The sequence below is a fragment of the Peromyscus eremicus genome, chromosome 6 (assembly GCF_949786415.1).
Source record: "Peromyscus eremicus chromosome 6, PerEre_H2_v1, whole genome shotgun sequence".
Classification (NCBI taxonomy): domain Eukaryota; kingdom Metazoa; phylum Chordata; class Mammalia; order Rodentia; family Cricetidae; genus Peromyscus; species Peromyscus eremicus.
Window position 1 is genome coordinate 113,566,687 of NC_081421.1, and position 23,331 is coordinate 113,590,017.

The 23,331-nt window shown below is 42.7% G+C and overlaps 1 protein-coding gene and 1 long non-coding RNA gene across 2 annotated transcripts in view; one reads left to right on the plus strand and one right to left on the minus strand.

Moving 5' to 3' along the window:
- Positions 1 to 813: 813 nt before the first annotated feature.
- Positions 814 to 23,331, plus strand: part of Kyat3 (kynurenine aminotransferase 3) — a 48,509-nt gene continuing 25,991 nt past the window's right edge. Inside the window, exons 1-4 of the mRNA XM_059266361.1 lie at positions 814 to 932; positions 3,861 to 3,960; positions 19,643 to 19,701; positions 20,480 to 20,624. Of these exons, the coding sequence (XP_059122344.1) occupies positions 3,862 to 3,960; positions 19,643 to 19,701; positions 20,480 to 20,624 (303 nt within the window). The 5' untranslated portion in view covers positions 814 to 932; position 3,861. The remainder of the gene's footprint in view (positions 933 to 3,860; positions 3,961 to 19,642; positions 19,702 to 20,479; positions 20,625 to 23,331) is intronic.
- Positions 12,181 to 23,331, minus strand: part of LOC131913621 (uncharacterized) — a 54,757-nt gene continuing 43,606 nt past the window's right edge. Inside the window, exons 3-5 of the long non-coding RNA XR_009379938.1 lie at positions 20,811 to 20,880; positions 16,499 to 16,653; positions 12,181 to 13,693 (exon numbers count right to left, since the gene is read on the minus strand). This is a non-coding gene — a long non-coding RNA (uncharacterized LOC131913621). The remainder of the gene's footprint in view (positions 13,694 to 16,498; positions 16,654 to 20,810; positions 20,881 to 23,331) is intronic.

Consider the following 23,331-nt stretch of genomic DNA (forward strand, 5'->3'; position numbering starts at 1 on the left):
AGGTCTCTGGCTAGTCTCTCTCTCTCATACCTATAATAAAAATCTTCCCACTCATGGATCCATCAGTTCAGGGTCTTCCCAGCGCCCTTGCTTACAATGAGCTCATTTAATGATCATACCAAAACACGGAAGAGACTCACTGTGCCAAGGACGGAGCATCCAATCAAAGCCTGCTTTTGCTATTTCCTCCATGCATGCACAACGCTCAGCTGCTCTTGTGCACCCCACAACCACCACCACCTAGACTTCTTTAAAAGCAAGAGGAAGAACATCTAAACCCCAAACTGGGCTCTTAACAGATACTTTTCGATTACCCTCAACCCCTGGCAGTGCCTCGGCGCTCTTCTTTTTTCCCCCCAAGTTCGGGTTTCCTCCTTAGTTACTAGGTGTCTTCCTGCTTCTGTCTCGCCTCCTCCGCCCATTAGGTCTTGCATCACTACAGTTCCGAAGAAAGGGTTCCTTCTCCCTCCTCTCGCCCCATTAGATGGGACAAACAGACTCCTGCAAGCCCTTTTGTACACAGCACAGGCCGAGCATCTTCCAGTCCCTCACCAGAACCCGCTCCAAATCCACCCGGAGCCGAAATTTACCCACCTTACCAAATCAGTCCCTCCCCAACCAGTGGCACACACCCATTTTAGGCGGGATAAAAAAAACTGAGGCCACGCCCGGTCCTCCCAGACTGGCTGCTTGGTTCATTCTCTCACAGTGCGCTCCGGGATTGGAGAACCCCACAGCCAATCCGTACCCTTAGCCCTGATGCCAGGGCCAATCCCCGGCCAGAGCCAGACACCGCCTCCACCCCGCCCCCTCCGCCCTCCAGGAGGGTCCCATGCCGCACACAAAGTGGTTTTCCCACGGGACCTGCCCCCCCGCGCCACCTCGCGACCTCCGGACTGAGGCTAGAGTCGCATTCGAACCGGGAGAACGAGGTGAGCGGGCGTGGGACTTGGTGCGCGGTGACGCGGCCCGGAGTGTGCGGAGTTTGCTGAGCCGGGAGCCTTAGGGGGATCGGAGGGCTGGAGAAGCTCCCCTTACAAGGCTCTGGGTCGGATCGCAGCGGAGACTGCGGGGGTCAACCTTGGGGTTGACACATTCTTCTTTGGAGAAAGAAGGGCCCCGAGATCACTGGACCCCAGTCCTCTGTTCTTTTACTCTTAATTGTGTAATTTGGGGTATTTAGAAAGCGTTCTTGAAAGGGTAGCACTGACTCCAGTTCATCCGTGATAGATTTTTGTTTGTTGAGGCAGTCTCTTGTTCTCCAAGTAATTATGTAGCAGAGGGCGATCTTACACTTATCCTCCGGTCTCTACATTCAAGCCGTTTTTGAATGGTGCCTCTTAACTCATGCTGATAAACTTTGACTAAATTTTTCCGTGCTTCCTCTTTTCATACGGCCTTGAACACCTCTTTGTACTTTCCAAGCCAGAACCTTGTTCACCTACCTCTGTTGCAATTAGTGAACTTTATAAACCTTCCGGAAGTGGACTCACAGGTATGGCATGTGAAAACGAATGGGTACTTGCTAGTTAGCTCTAGCCCTTTTAAGGGTATCTTGGATAACCTTTCTTGAGCTTGCCGATCACCTGAAGATTCTGGACGTTGTCAAATTCACTAAACTCTAACTATTCTTTGGGTGTGTGTACCTCACTTGGGGCAGATTTGTAACTTGATAGCTTGAGTGGTAAGTTCAGAGCACAAAACTTCAAGCGTTTTTAAGCTGAGTTTTGAATGCTTTGCCTACCTTTGAGGTTTGCATTTTGCCTTCAACGATTCACTAACTTTGAATCTCTAGGTTGCTCACAGTCTTCCTTCTGAATCAGTTCACTCTAGAGATGATAAAGTGGCAGTTTGACTTTTCTGTTGATCATATGTATCAGGCTTTATATACCGTGTGCTGTGATTAGATAGGCTGGGTCACTCTGATTCACATTTTTCTAGTTTTCTTCACAGACCCTTGTGCTTAGAGAAAAACCAAAGCCAGCTACGTTTTTTTTTCCCAACGTCATGACATCTGAATGTATCAATTTATTTAGTCTGTTGGTGAATATCAGTATACAGTGTTAAATGCATTGGAGCAATTATTTAAAAACACATTTATTTAAAAAGCAAAAGTCATCCGGAGGTCATAGTGTAGGCCTATAATCCCATTTGGGAGGTGAAGGCCAGAGGATCAGGAGTTCAAGGTCATCCTCAGCTACAGAGTTTGAGGACAGCCTGGGTTACAGGAGACTATACTTCAAAAATAAATAAATGAATAGGAAAGCTGGCATTAAAGGTATGTGCCACCATTCCTGGCCTAAAAGCTTTATATTTAATTTAGAATATCTTTACAGATCTCCAGTGTAAAACGATTTAAATGTTGTGCATCTCAATAAAACATCAATGGGTCTGAGAACATTTCTCAAAGGAGTATAGTATTTATTTGGGAATGGCAGAGCACCATGGGGGAAATGCAGTGCCGTAGAAATCTATGGGCATATTCAAATAGGGCATTCCAGGGGAGGTGGCTTTCGGGTTTTTGTTTTGTTTTAAGATGCTGGGATTAAACACGGGACCTTGCCAATGCTAGGCAAGCACTCTACCACTCAGCTGTATCCCAGTCACTCAGCATTTTGAAACAGTCTTGCTATGTAGTCCAGGCTAGCCACAAACATATGATCCTCCTACCTACTCTTATGAGTGCTGGAATCACAAGTATACAACACTATGCTCAATACACATGGAGAAGTTTAAAACACACACACACACACACACACACACACACACACACACACGGAGGATTATATAAAATATTTTGAAACACTAATCCTTGTCGTAGAATATTCCTTTACACTGTGTGAAGATATGTCACTGTGACTGGTTTAATAAAAAGATGAATGGCCAATATCTAGGCAGGATTTTCAGGCAAAGGGGACTCTGGGAAGGAGAAGGGTAGGGACACCAGGGCACAGAGCAAGCGGCATGGGCATTACAAAGTAAAGGTAACCAAGCCACGTAAAAGAATGTAGATTAAAAGTAATGGGTTATTTTAAGTTATAAGAGCTAGTTAGAAACAAGCCTAAGCTATCGACCAAGCTTTCATAATCAATAATAAGTCTCCATGTCACTATTGGAGACATGGTCCCAATGAAAAATCCACCTACAAATCCTTTGACTTGTGATTTACAAGGCGTTGCCTTGGTCCCAAGTTGAACACACAGTTGCTTGTGTATAAAGTTGCACTGTTCTCTCTGCCAGCCTGTGGGTAGTCTTTTGTGATAATCATTATCAAAACAAACTTGTAACAACTGTAGCTTTATAGCCTCCCTGCTGTATATACTTGGTTTCATTCTGGTTGACACAAGTGACTCCATCTTGATTCTAATCACTTGCATATTTCCTTTATGGTATATATTTTTATAAGATACAGAAGAATAACATTAGGATGATTCCAGAAATGAATAATATAGAATAGAATGAGAGTCCAAAGGGAAGGGAGGGAGAGAGGGAAGGAAGTTAGTTTAGTTGTCAAAAATGTGTTCCAGGTTGGTGAGATGGCTCAGCAGGTAAGCATGCTTGCTGCCAAGCTTGACAGCCTGAGTTGGATCTCTAGAACTCACATGGTCAAAAGAGAGAGCTGAGTCCCCACAAATTGTCCTGTGAGCCCCACACTCACATGCATGTATGCCTGTACACACACACACACACACACACACACACACACACACACACACACACCTCACAATTAATAAGTGCAATTTTAAAACTTTTACTATGTTCATATTTGTATGAGCTTGTGTTCTGTCAGCTGCCTCCGGGTGACTGGTAGTGATGTAGATTACACACATGACTCCTCTTTCAATGTTTCTCTTCTCCAGCATGTTTTTGGCCCAGAGAAGACTCTACTCCCTTGGCAGCCGAGCACAGCTTCTAAAATCAATTTATTCTTCGAACGTCCTTGGATTCTCCACTTCTGCTGTAGGTATTGCTTATCACAGACAGACAAATTATTCTATGTATTTTCTCATGTTAGTTAAAAAAAAAAGACACCATTTTCAAGAGACTTTTAGTAAGTATTTTAGTGGAATGAAGGATTCTGTCTCATCACTGATGAGAACTTTGGTTCTTTGAGCAATTGCTTGCTTGCCTGTGGCTCCTCGTGTTGGCCATTCTTATTTTATGTTCACAGAAATGTTCAACTGGAATGTAAGTTTTTGTGTGTTACAAATGAGAAATCGGAATCATGACAAGTGTATTCCTCACTGCGCCAGGCTCTGCTGTCTGTGCTCAAGTAGGAATTCTGTTTGCTTAGCTGTTGTTACCTGTTTTTTATTATCTACAGTGCCTGCCACTTAAGCAAGGGCTTTGGCAGCAAGGGCTGCAGCCTGAGGGAATTCTGTTCCCTTAGGCACTGACTCTTGCAGAACTACTAAGAAAATTTATCTAAATCTAAAGAATTCATGATTCAACAGTTTAGGTGGAACTTTGCTCGGTCAGAGAGGCTGAATAGCTAGTAGCTAACTTCTCTTTTCTGGCATCTTCCAAAAACACCCCACCCTCCCATCACAAATCCTTCTCTCAGCCCTCTTGTAAAAAGCCCTTGCTACGCGTGGTTTCTTCCTACCACTTCCTGTCAGCTACTTGCTGACTCAGCCTCCTGATTGCAGTTTAATTTTTATTTAATGAAACACGTCTTTGAATTGTTAACAACAGCAGTAGGAAGAAATGCAACACACTTTAAAATAAGATTCCCCACCACTTAGCAAAGCCTGTCACTCTGACTAAAAGTAAAAAAGTGCAGGCCGATGGCCTCCAGTTCATCTAAATCAGTGGGTTATTACCTCTTTGTGGCTTGAGTGATGCTTTCACAGGGGTCACATATCAGATGTTGACATTACTATTTATAACAGTAGCAAAATTACAGTTATGAAGTAGCAACGAAAATAATTTTATGGTTAGGGGATCAGCACAACAATATTAAAAGGTGGTAGCATTTAGGAAGCAGGGGAAATGCCATGGAAAAGCAAATAAACCCAGAATGTGAGTCATACTACAGGATGGAGAACTGAGCCAGCTTCTGTCAGTCAGTGGCATGGGAAGTAGATGGGAGGCAGCCTTGAGAGGTATTACCCTGAGGTGACCCATCGTGGGGGTCCCTGCAAGCTGTACTGCCAGCAGAGAAATAAACCAAGAGAGGCAAGAAGAGAGCCAATCAGCATTGACTTAGTTAGCAGGGCTGGTTCAAACATCTGCAGCATGACAATTATCTCAGTAAAGCTCAAGGTGTGATTACATCACAACTCTCTTGCAAAATACACACCTTTTGCAAAGTATCTATGACCTTCCACAAGAATGGGTTCCACTGACTGAAAAACAATGCTCAGGATAAGGAGGATTTGGGTGAGGGCTGGCTCCACAGAATAGCAAAGATCACCAGGTTATTAAACAACATCTACTCCAGCCTTCCAGGTGAACGGGTGTCAGTTTCTTCTGTTGAAGAAAAAAAGCTGGAGTGTTTAATAGCTCTGGCTTCTCTAGTGCTATAAGTAAGCATGTGGACTTCATGCCCTCTACAACCCATGACTTCTGAATAGCAACATGTAGACCTTGGTGAGGAATCTGACCCAATCCACTACCAAATTTTTAAAGGACAAAATTACAAAGTCCTAGTTTGAAGACCTTAATTGCTGTTTTTATTCTAGAATTGGGCAACACATCACTTCAGGAAGTAAGTGTTCCATGGGGCCTAGGAGGGGGAGCTGGCTTAACACATGGGAAAGGATGGAAACAAGCTGAACAGTAGATTGATGATTTCAAAGTTATTTTCCTAGTGAGGGACAGGGGGATGTGGGGACAGGGATCAGAAAGACAGAAAAGTAAGTGGTGCATAAGGTAAACATCAGGCTGCTTGAGTTTCTCTTTGTGGATGGACTAAGACAGAAGGCAGCTCGTGGCCATGCCCATTGGGTGCAGTTTGCTTAGAAAAGTTGGCTATTGAGCTGTATTCCTGGTTGCTTGTATGTGTGGTCAGCTGAGCAGCTTAGTCTGTGGTGTAAGGAATTCATTTTGTTGTTTAGCCTGATCTGTTACAGAGCTTAGTGCAGAACGAGACTGCCCTCCTGTCATTTCTATTTGATAATATGAAAAAAATTAAAGAGAAAGATGAATGTGCACTAGTCGTATGTTTATGACAAAGGATTATTATTAATTATGGTTATTAATAGGTTTTCCGACCCCTGATAATAGGTTTCTCCACCAACTCAGTAAGCCAGATCAAGCTAAATTGAAAAAGGGTAACAATGGGTTTATTTGAGCAAAGCAACTCTGGGGCAGGTTCTCCAGTCCCAGAGATCGAGGCTGGAGAAGCCACACACCTGAACTAAAGTGGTGAGATTATATAGGTTGTAGACAAGGGATGATGACATGTCCCCCACAAGCTGGGTTTGTGCCCAAGTATGGTCAAAAGTGGACTTGAGTGACTGGCAATTTCAGGGGAGGAAGCTCCAGTAGCCACCAAGAATGCTGAAGTGGGCTTTTTGGTGCCTTTCCTTTATTTGGAGACTCTCTCTTAGTGGGGTTTGGAGGGGGGAATGGGGCCCTCTGGATCATTCAGGGGTGAGCTGGAGGTTCCAGCCAAACAGTAATGACATTCCAGTTGTTTTTCAAAGAGATATACTAAATAAGTAGAGATATAATGAAGTAAGGTCCAGGATTTACTTTGAAATCACTCAGTGGTTATCAAAAAGAAACGAGTTGGGGGAATCATGGCATTGTTTAATTCATACCCTAATGTGAATGCGAGCATTTGATATTAGGTTGAGTTTTCTCTAATTGTCCTTTTCATGAGTCAAACATGATAGAATGTTAGGAGCTTCATGTTGTTCATCTTCATTCTAATCTCTCAACCCTTACTATGTAGATTTTAAAAGTTCAAAAAGTATAATCAACTTTCAAATATTGTTACTTCTAACTCATGAGCATGTTGAATTTCCCTTCCCCCATACATAGAAGATGGTTGAATCCAAGCAATTATGATCACCCAATGCGATCCTATGAAACTACGATACTAAAAGGTGTGAGCTGGGTATAGTGGCCCATGCCTTTAATCCTAGCTCTTGGGAGGTGGAGGCAGGTGGATCTCTGTGAGTTCAAGGCCAACCTGGCCTACATAGAGAGTTCCAAGACAGTCAGAGAGCTATATATAGAGACCCTGCCTCAAAAAATAAACAACTGTGGGGGGCCATCTCACCCCCACATTTCCCCAGAGTACTCTGGAGTAGAAGCAGCAGGAAATATTAGATAGAAGGATAGAGGGAAGAGAAAAAGATAGAAAATACAAGATAGCCTCGAGAGGGCCTGGATCCTAATCCAGTCCATTCGGCCTCAACTGTCTCTGCCCTAGGGTATTTAAAGGAATGCCAAGGGGTGGAGCAAAAGACCTCCCCCCAGCACAGTCAAGTGCAGACCATCTCAGACACCTGCACTCAGGCCCGTGGTCCAGTCATCCTCTTTATGTAGACCTGCTGGGTAAAACCTAAATGGGCTCCAACAAACAATAACAGTGGTGTGTGTGTGCGTGTGTGATTATCATTGGTGGAATTTATTAGATTACATATATGACTCACACTAAGATATGCTGATCCTTAAGTCTGGAATATTCTTAGAAAAAAAACGTTTTTAAGTGATTCTCATCTACATCTCAGACAAGAATCACCAACGGTGCATTATTCAAACCTGTAGATTATTTGACATACAGTTCACCACCACCACCCCCAAGCAATGGAATGACTGAATTACATGTTGACTCTAGGCTTAATTTTTAACAGCTACCATTTTAAGGACTGACCCTGTCACAAAACATTGACATAGTTATCAGAGGCTTTGTGTTAAAAATCACAGCAAGGTTGGAGGAGGGTACGGAGAGGCGGATCAGCCGTAAGAGCACTTGCTAGTCTTGTAGAGGACTAAAAATTCAGTTCCCAGATCAGACTATTCACACACCTATCACTTAGCTGGCAGGATCTCTGTGTGTTCAAGGCCACACTAAGAAACAGAGCCAAGAGTGGTGACACAAGCCTTTAATCCAAGTAACAACCATAGAGGGCTGGAGGTCTGTACAGACAAACAGAAAGTGACAGAGCTGTGTAGAAAGAGAAAGTGAGGTAGCTGAGCTAACAGAGCCAATGCGAGGGCAGAACAGCAAAGCAATCAAGGCGTGGGTAGACAGGAAGTAACTCGCATTTGGAAGCTGCCGAGTTGGTGAGGTTAGCTGTGGCTCTCCCCATTTCCCTGATCTTTCTCTAAGGCTTTCACCCCTATGTTTGGCTCTGTGTTTTTTATTTAATAAGACCATTCATAAATTCATCTACAGCCCATAACCCACCAGGGATCTTACACCTTCTTCTAACCTCTACAGGCAGCTGCATGCAGGGACACAGGCACACACACAATAATATAAACCTTAAAATGTCAGACAGATAAAGAGATAACGGTTATTCTTATTGGAGGATGAAAAAGCAGACTGGATGGTGTTTGAAAAGCAGCAGTGGAAAGTTTAGGGCATTGGAGGGTTACGTGTGCCAGCCAGGCTGTTGACTATAAACTACAGTCACTAGAAGTTGGAAGATAGAGGACATCAATAGTTCCAGCTACCCCAGCTCTGGGTCAGGAGAATCACCTGAGTCTAGAGTTCAGGGCCAGAACTGGCAATAGAGAGAGACCAAGGAAAAAGATAGAGGGAGGAATAAGAAAATGGTTTATCCTGAGCCAAATATGAGTGATTTTGGATGGCCCAAGAATATAGATTCAAGCTGCCCTGAATTTGTTCCATTGGGAGAAAGAGTGTGTGAAATTTAATAGTCATGAATCAATATATTTACGCAATATATTGATGGTCATCAGTTAGGCAGGCTACATCAAGATGGGGAAACAATACAGTAATTTTGATTGTCACAGAATTCAGATGCTGTCACATTGTTAGCTTCAGGATTGGTAGAGAATGGGGGTTGCTCAGATTAGGGGTGTAGTCTGGGAGTTTAGTCTAGTAATCATGTGGGTGTTAGGTAAAACTGAGGCTAACAGTAAACACTGGGGTTATAAGTGTGTATCACCACATACCATGTCAGGCTGAATCCATCCACCCATCCCCACTTTTTTGTTTTTTGAAACTGGAGATTGGACCTAGGGCCTCATACTTGCTGGGGAAGCCCTCCCCTGCTTAGCTATATCCTCATCTGTGATGAGTTCAAAGAAACCAAATTAGTACAAATTGATAGGAAGCGAATGAATTGATGCAAATAAAGAGGAACTGCTTTTTCCGAAGACTGAAATCAGCCAGAATTCCAGAAACAGACTTTGGTGTCTGTTTGCCTTCACTTTAGGAAATGTCTGCAATAGTTCACACTCCCTGCCCTCAGAGGATCAGTCCTGTGAGGTGGGTTGTGGCCAGTGCCTAGTTTCCTGTTGAGGTGTAGGATTTTCCTCTAGCACACTCTCCCAGAGAGTCCAGATTCCTTCCTCATCACTTGTTCAGGCAACAGATGCTGAACGCATTTTATTTGTTGGCTGGTTGGTTTTGTTTTCTTTGGTTTTCAGACAGGGTTTCATGTACCCTAGGCTGGCCTAGAACTTGCTAGGTAGCTTGGGCTGGCCCTGAGCTGATCCTCCTGCCTCTACTTCTCAAGTTCTTGGATTTGAAATATGTGTCACGATGCCTGCCTGTCTGCTTATTTGTTGTTAGAGACATGGCCTCACTATGGAGCCCAGGCTGGTCTGAAACTTGGTGAATAGACCAGGCTGACATCAAATTTGTATTGATCCTTTATCTTCAGCCTCCAGCACTATAGGATTACAGGAATGAGCCACCAAACCCAGTTTAGAAATAATTCTGTATAAAATAGAGCAACTAAGTATGTGTTGCTTAAAATTTTCAGTTAAATACATACACTTTTGCATCGGGTATAATTGCTTCATTCTTAAGTCTTAATTCAGATGTCCCACTGAATTTTTTTATTTTATTCAATTTTTTTCATTTTACATACCAACCATAATTCCCCCTCCATTCCTTCTTTCTATTCCCCCTACCTCCCTCCTCATCCTCCACCCACTCCTCAAAGAGAGTAAGGCCTCTCATAGAGAGTCAAAAAAATCCACAAGGATGACCACTGAACTTTTACATTCAGTTTTTCCATCATCGCTGGAGAATTCTATGTTTGTGCTGCCATCTCGTGGCAAAATAAAGTAATGCATCTGGCTTTCTGAATTTGTAGCTAATAATACCTTGGAAGATCTCAAATCTGTGACATAATTTTGTTAATGTTTGCCTGATGAACTTTTTTTTTTACACAGAGAGAAAGGAGGCACGATTTTAAAACACCCTGATGACCTTTTCAAATCATCTCTGTCTATATATAACAAACTACAGCTTTAGGATGATAACTCAATGATCATTTACTTGCTGGAGAGATATACCATGAAATCCCTACTACAAGCAACCACACAGCATCTCCATCACCCCTAAAACATTCTTTATGCCCTGCTGAAGCTCCTGCCTTACTCAGTGGTACTAGGAACTGAACCCAGAGCCTTGCACACACTAAACAAATGCTCCTCCACTAAGATAAAATCCTACTCCTTTGATATGCATGTTGTCAGTAAGGATTGGTTCACTTCCAGTGTTTTATGTAAACAGGAACATGTCACGTGGCCCTTTGCATGCGTTTTCTCGTACATACAGTGATTTTAAGTGTAGCGTATCTGTGAGAACTTCCTTGCTGTTGTGCACTAGTTCAGAAGGTGGAGGCACCTGTCTGCTTTTCTTTTTCCTGTTTGACAGGCCTTGAGATTGTAAGATAGGGTTTCTGTGCATAAATATGTGAAGTGTCCTTGTACATTGATTTATTAGACATAGTTTTTCATTATCTTGTAAAGACATCACAGTGAGATGTATGGTTTATTTTTAATCATATTTAATTACATTTAAATTGTTTAATTTTTAGGTCACCACCAAACTATTTCTCAAACGGCCTGAACCCCTTGTCTTCCCAGCAGGGTTGAAAAGTATCCCAGTTGCCCTATATCTTTGTCAACAACAGTATCTCAAAACATCTTAATGGATACGTCATTGTCGAGTCCGCCTCGGCCAGCAAGGAAGACCCGACACCAGGCTCTTCTCCAAGCAGTTTATTCAGGAACCTTGAACAATCTTCTTCTCTCTCACTCTCTCTCTCTCTCTCTCTCTCTCTCTCTCTCTCTCTCTCTCTCTCTCTCTCTCTCTCACTCTCTCTCTCACTCTCTCTCTCACACTCACTCACTCTTCTGGGAAAGCCAGCCCACGCCCTTTATAGCCACTGGGCAATCAACCCCGTAGTGCCACGTGGACAATGCCGCTAGGGTCAGACATACGCAAGCAAGCCAGATTAGGTCCAGGTGCGCAGAAGCAAGCCAGATCCTAGCCTTAGCCAAATAAGGAGCACCTGCCATCAGGAAGGCAGAAGCCGGATGCCGGTGCCATCCTTGCGGCGCGGCCGTGCACGGCTCTCTACACGTCATGATGTCTCGTGATTTTAATTCTCATTTCCCTGATGATTCTGAGACAGTTTTGAGTGGTACAGTTTTCAGTCCTTCTGTGACAGTGAGTTTGGGGAATGTGACTGTACTTAGTCTCGTGTGAAGGAAAGCAGAGGTAAGCAAAACCCTTTGGGGTTCAAGGCCCCATCTGTTACCTGTGAGCTGTAGGTACCAACTATCCTTTTCTCTTTCTCAGGTGGCATGAGCCGTCTTATCATTGTTTTTCATGTCAGAGGAGATGGGGATTTAGTCTGTGTCTCATGCAGCTAAGGTCTGGATTATCAATGGCATCTGACGTGCTGGAGGAAGCCTCTGTCCTTGATTATGTCCTACTGCTATCCTGAGAGTCCCTGATTTCACAGGAACCTGAGTAACAGCTATGTACTTTACAAAAGAAACCACAGCATAGGTTGGGAGGTGGTATCATGTTTCAGTATAGCGTTTCCAGTGTGTTTTAAACAAACAAACAAAAATAGACATTTAAAAGGTAGTATTATTAATACCAGGGAATGAAGGAAATAAGTGCCATCACTGTGGGCATCAAACATCAAAATATAAAAAATAATAATAATAATAGTAAGTAAAATAAGATACAACAAAGTGTGTGTGTGTGTGTGTGTGTGTGTGTGTGTGTGTGTGCACTCAAACCTTGTATATGGCTTTGCCATTTCTATTTTAGGCCTCTCTTGCCCTCCAGTAGTTTCTGGCCATCTCCTAGGCTCGTCTAGGTAAACTTGATTAATGACTCCTACTGAACAGATTTGACAGCCTTGATTTCCTCAGCTTCAGCCTCTCCTTTGGGAGGCTTTTTCTGTTGCTGTCTCATCCCACCTACATGCATTGGGTGTTGTGGGTTAAGTCCTTAAAATGTATGCAGTTGGAACTTTGATGTAGCAGGCAGGCTCTTAGGATGTTAGGAATTCGCTGTTGAAGCTTTTCCTTATCTTTGCCAACCCTGCCACCTTGTGGTGAAGCTCTAGAACAGCACCCTTTGACTTCAAGCTGATGGAATATTCGGTGGCTTGTGATTTCAATGGTAACTTTGTGTAATACTCATGTATATGCCATACCTGAAATCTAACTGATGAAGAATGCACTTCACATGGTTAGCTGTGTTCAAAAATCATACTAGACCTATAGATGTTCTCTTATATATCTGGAAGCTCATTTTAACGTCCTGGTCCTGGGTCTGCCTCAGGAAATAGGGGTTTTGTGTATGTTTTTCAAGACAAGGTTTCTCTGTGTAGCCCTGGCTATCCTGGAACTCACTCTGTAAACCAGGCTGGCCTCAAACTCAGAGACCTGCCTGCCTCTGTCTCAGAACCATCATTTGCCTCTGCAGCTGAGTCTGGTTGTCCCCACTCTGGTTGCAGAGTGTCATATGACTTTTGTCACTGTAAAGACACAACCCTCACCTCTAAGGTGATAAGAGGTAGCTTATTCAGGAGCCAAATATGAATAACTATGGAACACAGCTCCAGGATACCCCAAATTACATGTTCCAGTGTGGTAACAGTCTGATGAATCTTTTATGGTAATGAACATAGACCTAAGTCCAGCTAGCCACTTTTAAAATACACGTTAAGACATTAGGTAGGGATGTTAAAGCAAGGTACATGTATGTGAGGGGCAGGGAGTCTCTCTTTTATGGACCGCAGATATTATCCATGACACTCAGCCATTTGGTTAGCAAAGCTAGTGATCTGTTAAGTGAATACAGTTCAAAGGGTTTTCATCAGTTAGTCATAAAGATGTTAGGCAGATACTGAGTCCTAAGGGGGCTGAAGATAGCCTGAGATACATTGTAATTGGACTCTGGACATGCAACACTCCAGCCTCTCCCTGGCCATTGTCATTCTAATCAGTTAACCAACCTCTCTGAGGTTCAGTGGCTTCTCACCTGCCACTAGTGCGACTATTCTTGGTTGTCACCTTGACTATCCCTGGAATGAGCTACAATCCAGAAATGGAGGGCACACTTGTCATCCGGTTGTTGAGGCAGGAAGACCACCATGCCTTTAATCCCAATCTTAAGGCTAGAAGACACTCTTTTGATCCTGAAGTGAGATGGCACACGCCTTTAATCCAGATCTTGAGGTGGGAAGGCACACCTTTAATCTGGGCCACACCCTCTGCTGGACGCCTATATAAGGACAATGGAAGAAGGAAGGGTCATCAGTCCTTTCTTTACCTGCTTGCCCTAGCCTGTCAGCACATCCCTTCCTTCACCGGCCTTGGAGCCTACTTCTTCAGGATTCCAGCACATCCAGAAAACCAGCTGAGACACCCAGCCTCGTGATTCTTGGACTTCCCTTTCACAGCTAGCCGTTGTTAGACTCAGCCTGTTAGTCATTCCAACAAATTCCCGTGTGTGTGTGTGTGTGTGTGTGTGTGTGTGTGTGTGTGTGTGTGTGGAGAGAGAGAGAGAGAGAGAGAGAGAGAGAGAGAGAGAGAGAGAGAGAGAGACTAATTCTAAAGTTCTGTGACTTTAGAGAATCCTGACTAATACAGCTAGTCAATTGATTTCCTCTGGTTGTTTTAATAAAGCAAATGCTTAAGAAATGGGAGGTTTGTTTTGTTTCTTCACTGCCTTTAGAGGCTGAAAAGGCTGAGACCACTGTGAATAGGGACATTTCATCCTAAGGAGTGAAGGGAACATCTTCCTTGATTTTCAGTGATTTCTTGGCAATTTTGGCATCCTTGACTTGTAGACAAATCCCTCTGTCTTGGCCATGTGCTTTATACAAGGTTCTCTCTGTGTGTCCTCTTAAATGAGGAACCCATGGGCCAAGGTAGATGTGAGCCCACCCTAATGACCTCATTTTAACTATTACATATGCAATGGACCTATTTCTTTTTTTCTTTTTTTAAAATAACAGTCAAATCTTTATTTTAATTTATTATGTGTATGAATGTTTGTCCACATGTAATCTGTGCACGGTGTGCAGCAATACTGCCCAGAAGAGAGTGTCAGATCTCTTGGGACTGGATTATGGGCAGTTTTGATTCACCAAGTGGGTGCTTGGAATCAAACCTGGGTCCTTTGGAAAAGCAGCCAGTGCCCTTAGCTCCAAATCCAATGAGTCCCGAATGACCCTATTCCTATTGCCACATTCTGAGTACTGAGAGTTAGGGCCTCAACCTATGTAATTGAGGGGGACCAAACTCAACCTGTAACAATGGCCTGTCTGATCTTGACTGTATGGCAACCATTGCTGCTTGACCAAGTTCCAGCATTTCAACTTTGCAGATCACAGTTCTCCAGCACCTTTTACTCTCATTTTTAATGATTCTCACTGTGTGTTATGGGAGTTCCCTTATGCCTTTTCCTTTGGGAAATTTTGTTCAGGCTTTGAAATACAAGAATGTATAAAATGACAGTCTCTTTAAACAAAATAATTCTTTGGAAAAAATCCCCACCACCACGGAACCATATAGCATGCCTACTCCCACACAAGTTAACACCAAGGTGCTTCAAAATTTAGATGAGTAATATATGCTTGAAAACTAAGGTAGGTATATTTGATAATCAAGATTTATAGATTCCTAAGGTCTACTCAGTTTCACAGTAATATTTGTATAGCCTCCTTTTTGCTAACTTTAAGCTTTAGTTTTTAGATAAACTAAGCCAAATTTTAAAACTTCAATATTCCTTAATAGAGAAAGTCCTTTTCCCAAAGTCAGGCATTTAGACAAAAGCCCCCATTTCCTCAGGGGTTTGAAGAAAGTTCCTGCTTGCTAAAAAAGTCATCCTTATCTCTGGCAAGAGGAACTTGTGGCCCTTCCATTAGTATATGACTGGCGCCTATTAACTTGTGAAGGTCAATGCCAGCTTCCACAATCTCTGATCACAAGCCACATGCCCTTTGCTCCCATTGAATCCTGTGTGCAATTATAAACAGTGTAGCCTTTTTTCATTAAAGTGGAAGCCGTCCCTATTCACCCTCAGACCGTGCCAGTCTCCACTTTTCCCTCACCGACTCCACACCTCCTTTTTGGGACCTGGACTCCCTGCAGCTTTATGTAGCTATTTCCACAAGTGCTTACTGCTTCCTCTGCTGGTCAGCTATATAACCTGGCTCCATGGATCAACCATGAAATCACTTGGACCAAAAATGTATAAATAGAAGCAAAAGGTGTATATCCAAACAGGAACTTCTATGATCTTTTGTTTTAAAGTAGGTTGTGTTCTGGGCAGAGACTGACTGTGTCTCAGGATGAGTGGTGCACAGCAGAACAGCAGCCACTATATAAACTATATATATATATATATAGTTTATACTATATAAACAAAAGGAAAACCTTTATAATCTTATGCTATTAAATATATTAGGGCTTGGAAGATTGTGCAGAGGTTAAGGCGCTTGTTGCAAAAGTGTGAGGACCTGCATTCCAATCCCCCAAACTTACACAAAGCTGAACAAGACAGCATGTATGCATCCCAGCCCTCCTATTGGTAGGTGGGAGACTGAGGATCTCAGAAACTCCTATGGGTAAATGGGAGACCGAGAATCTCCCAGAAACTCAGGAGCTAGTGAGGTATACACAGAGGCAAACAAGAGTCCTGTCTCAAATCTAAAAATTGGGGGTCCTTTATTATTGCAGCATAAATTAACTTAAGCTGACAGACATAAGTACCTATCTTAACTTCAGTGGCACCATAATGTGAACGAATTTTTTTCATCATATATTTGTTGAAAGCTCACCATGTGCTGCACATAGGACTCTGCTGGTGTCAGCTTGGCTGACAGATACCTAAGCACCTAAATACCTGTTCAGTGTAGTTAAGCTGTGAAGGTAGTTTTTAGATGAAATTAAAATTTAGAGTAGTGTGCTTTGAGGAAAGCTGAGTAGTCGCCAGGGTGACTACTGGGTGAGATTTGTTCAGTGGATGTCTTAGGAGAAAGAAACCTAGGGAGCGCCCCACCCAGGAAGTGAGAGTCCTGACCTCAGATTCCAGCTGTAATGCGGGTTCTCTCCTGTTGTCTTCTCTGCATATTGCTGCTTGGCCAAGTCCTTGAGATAAACCTCTCACACTTCCTATTGGTTCTGTTCCTCTGGAGAAACTTGGCTGACACAGCAGTGCACATGCTATTTCATAATCTAAGGGCACACAAATGAATGAACCAATGAATGAAAGGGAAACGGATGCTTGCTGTTTTGTTTATGATTATTCAAAACTCAGTGCTACCTGGCACAATTTTATTTCAAACATGGAATTCAGGGGAGGGGACATGCTTGGGTAGGTCTCTATAGCAGTGGTTCTCAACCTGTGGGTCACGACCTTTTTGGAGGTCACATATCAGATGTCTTTGCACTATGATACATAATAGTAGCAAAATTATAGTTATGAGGTAGCAATGAAATACTTTTATGGTTGGGGATCACCACAATATGAGGAACTGTCTGTTGTGGGGTGCTTGTTTTTTTTGGTTTATTTTTTTTTTGTTTTTTTTTTTTCCCCCGGTTTTTCGAGACAGGGTTTCTCTGCGGGGTGTTTGTACACTGAGTGAAAATGTATTGCTGTGATTGGTGTAATAAAAAGCTGAACAGCCAATAGCTAGGCAGGAAGTATAGGCGGGACTTCCAGGCACAGAGAGGAAGTAAGAGAGATATCAAGACGCCAACGAGAAGCAAGGGGAGTCGAACATACAGAGTGAAAGAAAGGTAAAAACCTCGTGGCAAAACGTAGATTAAGAGAAATGGGTTAATTTAAGTTGTAAGAGCTAGTGGGACACGCCTAAGGTAAGGAAAGACTCATTACAGCTGTTTTAAAGGGTAGCAGCCTTGGGAAGGTTGAGAACTACTGCGTGTAGTGAAGCTGAGAGACGCTGGTGTGGAAAGACAGTGTTGGTGGAGGAAAGACTACATGAAGAGTAAGAGTTACGCACATCGTTTGAGAAAGCCGGTGGGTGAGGGGTTGAACCGTGATGGAGGGGAAGCATGGCAGTAGAGGGAAGTGGCTGACTTAGATGGAGACTTGGAATAAAATGAAGTCAAAATGTGCCTTTTTATCTCAACTAACTAAATTTGAAATAGTTCTACTTCATGTCTACATTGTCTGTTGTACTCCATAATGACTTTTTTTTCGGTTTGTGGGGGAACAGTGCATGTAGGAGGGGTGCACATGCCCACAAATGGAAATTTGGAGGCCCAAGGTCAGCATCGGATGTCCTTCTCACTTGCTCTCTACCTTATTTTTGAGGCAGGGTCTGTCATCGAATTGGTCTGGAGTTCACTGTTTGAGATGTACTGGCTGGACCGGGAGCCCCTGGAATCATCCTATCTACCCCCCTCCCTCCCCCAGTCTGGGAGTTACAAGCCATGTGAGAGCCAGGCAGTGGTGGCGCACCCGGGAGGCAGAGGCAAGCGGATCTCTGTGAGTTCAAGGCCAGCATGGACTACAGAGTGTGTTCCAGGACAGTCAGGGCTGTTACTCAGAGAAACCCTGTCTCAAAAAAACAAAACAAAAACAAAAAAAACAAGCCATGTGAGAACCTGGCTTCTACATGGGTGCTTAGGTTCTGAACTCAGGTCCTCATGTGTACACAGAAAGCGATTTACCCGCTAAGCCATGTCCCCAACCTTGGCTTGTTTTGTCAAGACAGGGTTTCTCTATTTAGTTTTGGTGCTTGTCCTGGAACTCACTCTGTAGACCAGGTTGGCCTCAAACTCACAGAGATCCGCCTGGCTCTGCCTCCCGAGTGCTGAGATTAAAGGCATGCCCACCACCACCCTAGCCTTTTTACAGATGAATCTACTTTGCATTTCTGGTTACATGCTGAGTGAATCATTAAGTTCTCAACACTGTTTCAGAAAGAGAGAAAGGCCTTTGTTAAAAATATCTTTTTCTGTCCTTCTGGGTCTTTTGAGTTTTATAATTGTATTCTCTAGAGTAGCACAATGTTCAGGTGAGACTTCATCAAAATGCTCTTCTAGAAGTGTATTAACCTCCAGAGAATTTGCTTGTGATTCCCTTCACTGGAGTTTCAAAGATTGCAAATAGGAGGCTGAGGAAGCTATTTCTTTGGTATCGTTATTGGAAATAGAATGAGAACAGTGTTCTATTTAATAACTGTTATCATTATCTCTCTCCCAGATTGAATTAAAATTGCTTTAATATTCTATTATAAAATTCCTTGCAGAGATGCTGTCAATCATATTTCTTATTTCCACAAGCCTGCTAACAATGAACTCAAAGCTAATTCAATACTTTTGAGAAATAGTCAAAACGTAGCTTTTGAATTGAAAGAACTGAAATATTGTGTATGGTATGATAATTATAACTTCTAATATTTTCCTACTACATTCTTAGCTTGCTTGCTTGCTTGGTATTAGTAGACCTAATGGGAATGATGACTGTATTTTAAGCAGCAACTTCCAGTCATGTTTTTTCGAAGGTCTTAGTATGTGAAAGACTGTAGAAGATAGTTTAAGTATGGGCTGTAGAGAAAGGTCATGAGCTCAAATCTTGGGCTGAGCCTGTTTGAGATTGTTTTATAAACTTTGGCAGATGTGAAAAGTGTTTTTCATCTCCATCTTCATGGTCCCTCTCAACTTTGCTCATTCATAAATGGGATTCATGTAAAGTACACAGAAAGGTGCCTGGTACATAAGCATTGCTTCCTGATGTTAACTAGCATTATCTATAACCCATTATTAAGGAGTTCAGAACCATTTATTGAGTTCTTTTTGTAGGCCACAGGAAGAACTTCCTTATAGAAATCTGGATGTCTAATATGCTATGCAACTTTCATAGCATGGCTCAAGATTCTCTTGAATCCTCTTCCTTCGATATTATTATTAAGCTCTTTAAAGTGTTTCAAGCCTTTAAATTAACTCTTCATGCTGGGGTGGTATTTTTGTCCTTGGGTGTGATTGTAAAGATTTGAGGGCCACAAGGAAAAGCGTTCTTTAAAACAGTGGGGAAGAGTTAACAATTCTGTAGAACTTTGCACTGGGTTCTAAAACTTCTTTCCATGGTACCATTTACAAGGTAACAGAATTAAAAAGCAAGAGTGGCCCACTGTTTAGTGACCTCTTTGAATTCTGACTAAATGATTCAAAGAAACTTTCAATATGTATCTTTCAGAAAATGGCTTTAAAATTCAAAAATGCCAAACGAATCGAAGGCCTGGACGGCAATGTGTGGTGAGTGTCTTAGACAAGTGGTCGTGTGGGGAAGTTTCCTGTGGTCCCTTAAATTGGATTTTTAGCTTCAGCCACAGTCCAATAATGAAGCCATTCATTTAATTCCTCTCATTAATTACAATTAAATGGGAGAAAGCTAGCCTCTGGGCTAGCACTGGATATATGGCAGAGAATATCTAAAACTAAGTTTGACTGATGCTTTCATGAAATTTACAACAAACTATTTCCTTTTTTTCTTGAAGTGGGGCTTGGTTATGCATGTAGCCCAGGCTGCCCTCACACTCTTGATCCTCTTGCCTCAGCCTCCCCAGTGCTGGGATTACAGGCGTTTACAGGTATTAATATTTCTACATACATATATGACACAAATATGAATGTTACTGAATTGGGGTCTCTAGGGAAGATAGGACCATTAGTTCAACCATCATTTACTAGATAATTTTATCTTGTGGATAGTAACATTTTTGTTGGGAACTCATTGTATTTCATCTCTAAGACTAAGTCCTATTTGGGGGGGGATTATAATGAGAACATATGAGTTTTGTTTTGTTTTGTTTTGTTTTTCAAAACAGGGTTTCTCTGGGTACCCCTGATTGTCCTGGAACTCATTCTGCAGACCAGGCTGGCCTTGAACTCAGAGATCCACCTGCCTCTGCCTCCCAGGTGCTAGGATTAAAGGCGTGGGTCACCAATGCCTGACTGAGAACATAGGAAATTGAAGCTAACTCTGCAGTTATATTACTTTCTAATTATTAGTTGTTTTCTCTTTTCTAATCAGGGTTGAATTTACTAAGTTGGCTGCAGATCCTTCTGTTGTGAATCTTGGACAAGGCCTTCCAGATATATCCCCTCCTCCATACGTAAAGGAAGAATTATCAAAGGCCGCATTAACTGATAACCTGAATCAGTATACAAGGGGCTTTGTGAGTTTATCGGGGCCATGTGGGGCATACAATGATACCTCCAGCTGGTGTGTGTGTGTGTATGTGTGTGTGTGTGTGTGTGTGTGTGTGTGTGTGTGTGTGTGTGAACTCCTCTTCCTTAAAGGACATTGTCTTTCTGAGATCAACTGTCGCTACCTGGAAGGTCAGAAGCCCCTTTACCCTTACCTCTGAGATGAGCCTTCCCCAGCTTCCAGCCCTTTCACAGTCCTGTTTCGGCCCTTCATTGACTGCTGTTCTGAAATGAGATGGCAGGACATCAAGGGAAGGGAAATTATTCTCTCAACATCTTTGCTGTCTCATTGACACTCATGTAGCCTTAGCATTGGTTTCCTAAGGAACCCTGTTTCTGACTAGATGCTTGCTTCCTCCCTAGCCTCTCTAACCCCTTATCCATCATCTACTGAAATGCCCAGGTATCCAGACATTTTAGATTAGATTAACTTTGAACTAGATGTTTGTCTGCCCTGCCTGAGAGCTGTGCGGTTATCATATGACTGGCTAGCTATCTTTTCCTTTCCTAAGAGTGTGGAAAATGAGGAGGGACAGGATATGGAAAGAAGTCTTTACATTTTGTCATTGTGAGTCTAACTATGAAAGTCCCCACAGTCCACACAGGGCTTTGCTGTGGGGATGTGGGGATGTGAGCACAGGAGAAATCAGCAAGATTGACCTGACCAAGATGGTCACAGGGCTCTCATGGTCTCACTGTCTTCTCCAGGATGGCTATTGCTATGGTAAAATACCATGGCCAATAGCAAATTGGGGAGGGTTTTTTTTTTTTTTTTCATCTTACAACTTGTAGTCTGTCATTCAGGGAAGCCAGGAAAGGAACTCAAGGCAGGAACTTGGAGGCATGAATTGATGCAGAGGCCATGGAGCAGTGCTGCTTACTAGCTTGCTCCTCATGGCTTGCCCAGCCTGCTTTCTTATAGCATCCAAGACCAACAGACCAGGGCCCTCCCACATCAGTTATAAATCAAGAAATTGTGCCATAGGCTTGCCCATAAGCCGGTCTGGAGGGGCGGGCATTTTCTTGCTTTTGTTTACCTCTTCCCAAATGACTCAAACTTGTGTCAAATTGGCACAAAACTAGCCAGCCCACTCACTAACTAACCAGCCTAAAAGCCCCCATATCAGACCTGCAACTGTGGAAGTTGTAGGAGAAAATGTAAGGGAAATAGGTCAAGGTATTGGTATAGGCCGATTTTCTTACAAAACTCCCAAAGCACAGGTAACAATAGCAAAAATAGACAAATGTGATTTTACAAAACTAAGCAATTTGTGTATGTCAAAGAAGCAAACAGAATAGAGACAACCTATAGAATGGGAGAAAGGTGCTCATCAGACACAGGATGAATGTCTAAAATGCATAAGGAGGTGGAAAAGCTAAATAACAAAAAAGGTTTTAATCTGCATTTCTCAAAAGAAGAAATAGAAGTGGCTAGAGTATACAAAGATGTGTTTACTGTCACTAATCGTCGGGAAAATGCAAATAAAATCATGAAGAATCATTTCAGCGTGGGCAGACGGGTCATTATTTAAAAATCAAAGTATAGCAAGTGAAGAAGAGGGAGAAAAAAATCTCTTCTGCACCTTTGACATCACTGTAAATTAGTGCAAGTGTCACAACAGGCAGTGTGAGTAGGGCTGGCGAACTGGCCCAGTCGGCAAAGGCGCTTGTTAAGACTGACAGCCTGAGTTTGATCCTTGGGACACACACGGTGGAGGAAGAGAACCAACTCTCCCGTAGTTCTCTGGCCTCCACATGCACAACGTGGCATGGATACCCTCCTCCAACACACAATAAATTGTTGTGGGATGTTTGTATACTGTGAAAATGTATTGTGATTGATTTAATAAAAAGCTCACCTGCCAGTAGCTAGTTGGGACTTCCAGGCAGAGAGAGGAAGTAGGAGGAGATAATGGAGGCTCAGGGAGACACAGAGCAAGCAGGATGTACAGGAGGAGAGGTAACAGCAACAAGACACATGGCAGAATGTAGATTAATATACATGGGCTAATAGTCTTCTACAGCACAAACAGGAATGATAATTCACAATAACCTGGTATATATGTGAAGAACTATAATAGAAGAGAGGACCTTGAAAGTTCCAAAGAAATACTGGAGGAAAACGATAATTATGGATTTTATCGATATACTGTGGTCAGGTGTTGAGGTATCACACTGCCCCTTAAATATGTGCAGTTATTGCATGTTAGTTAAATAAAAAGTTACTTATTTCAGAATATGGGTTGAACCCAGGGCCCTTTACCTGCTAGGCAAGCACTCTAGTACTAAGCTATACTCCCAGTCCCTAAAGAGGAAGTTTTAGTGTGAGAATCACTACATAGCTCACGGTTTGTACGTTTGTTATCCTCTCATCTTACAGGAATCGCTGTCCTTGGTAACTAGTCTTTTCTTATCAGTGGATAATACTCTGCTTCCCAGTAGCATATGCCATCAGCAACACTAGTGTGTGTGTGTGTTTGATCAATTTGGTTTTTCTTCTTTTAGTCCATAGAAGGACTAAAAGCAATTGAGAACCTCCCCAGCAATTGAGAAAAGCAGATTCAGGGGATATAGCGAATGCAGGATTTTTACATTCATTTAATTTTTGTGCTATTATGAATATACTGGGAGAGAGTTCATTTCTAGTCAAAACAAATGCTTTGAAATTTTGTGTTT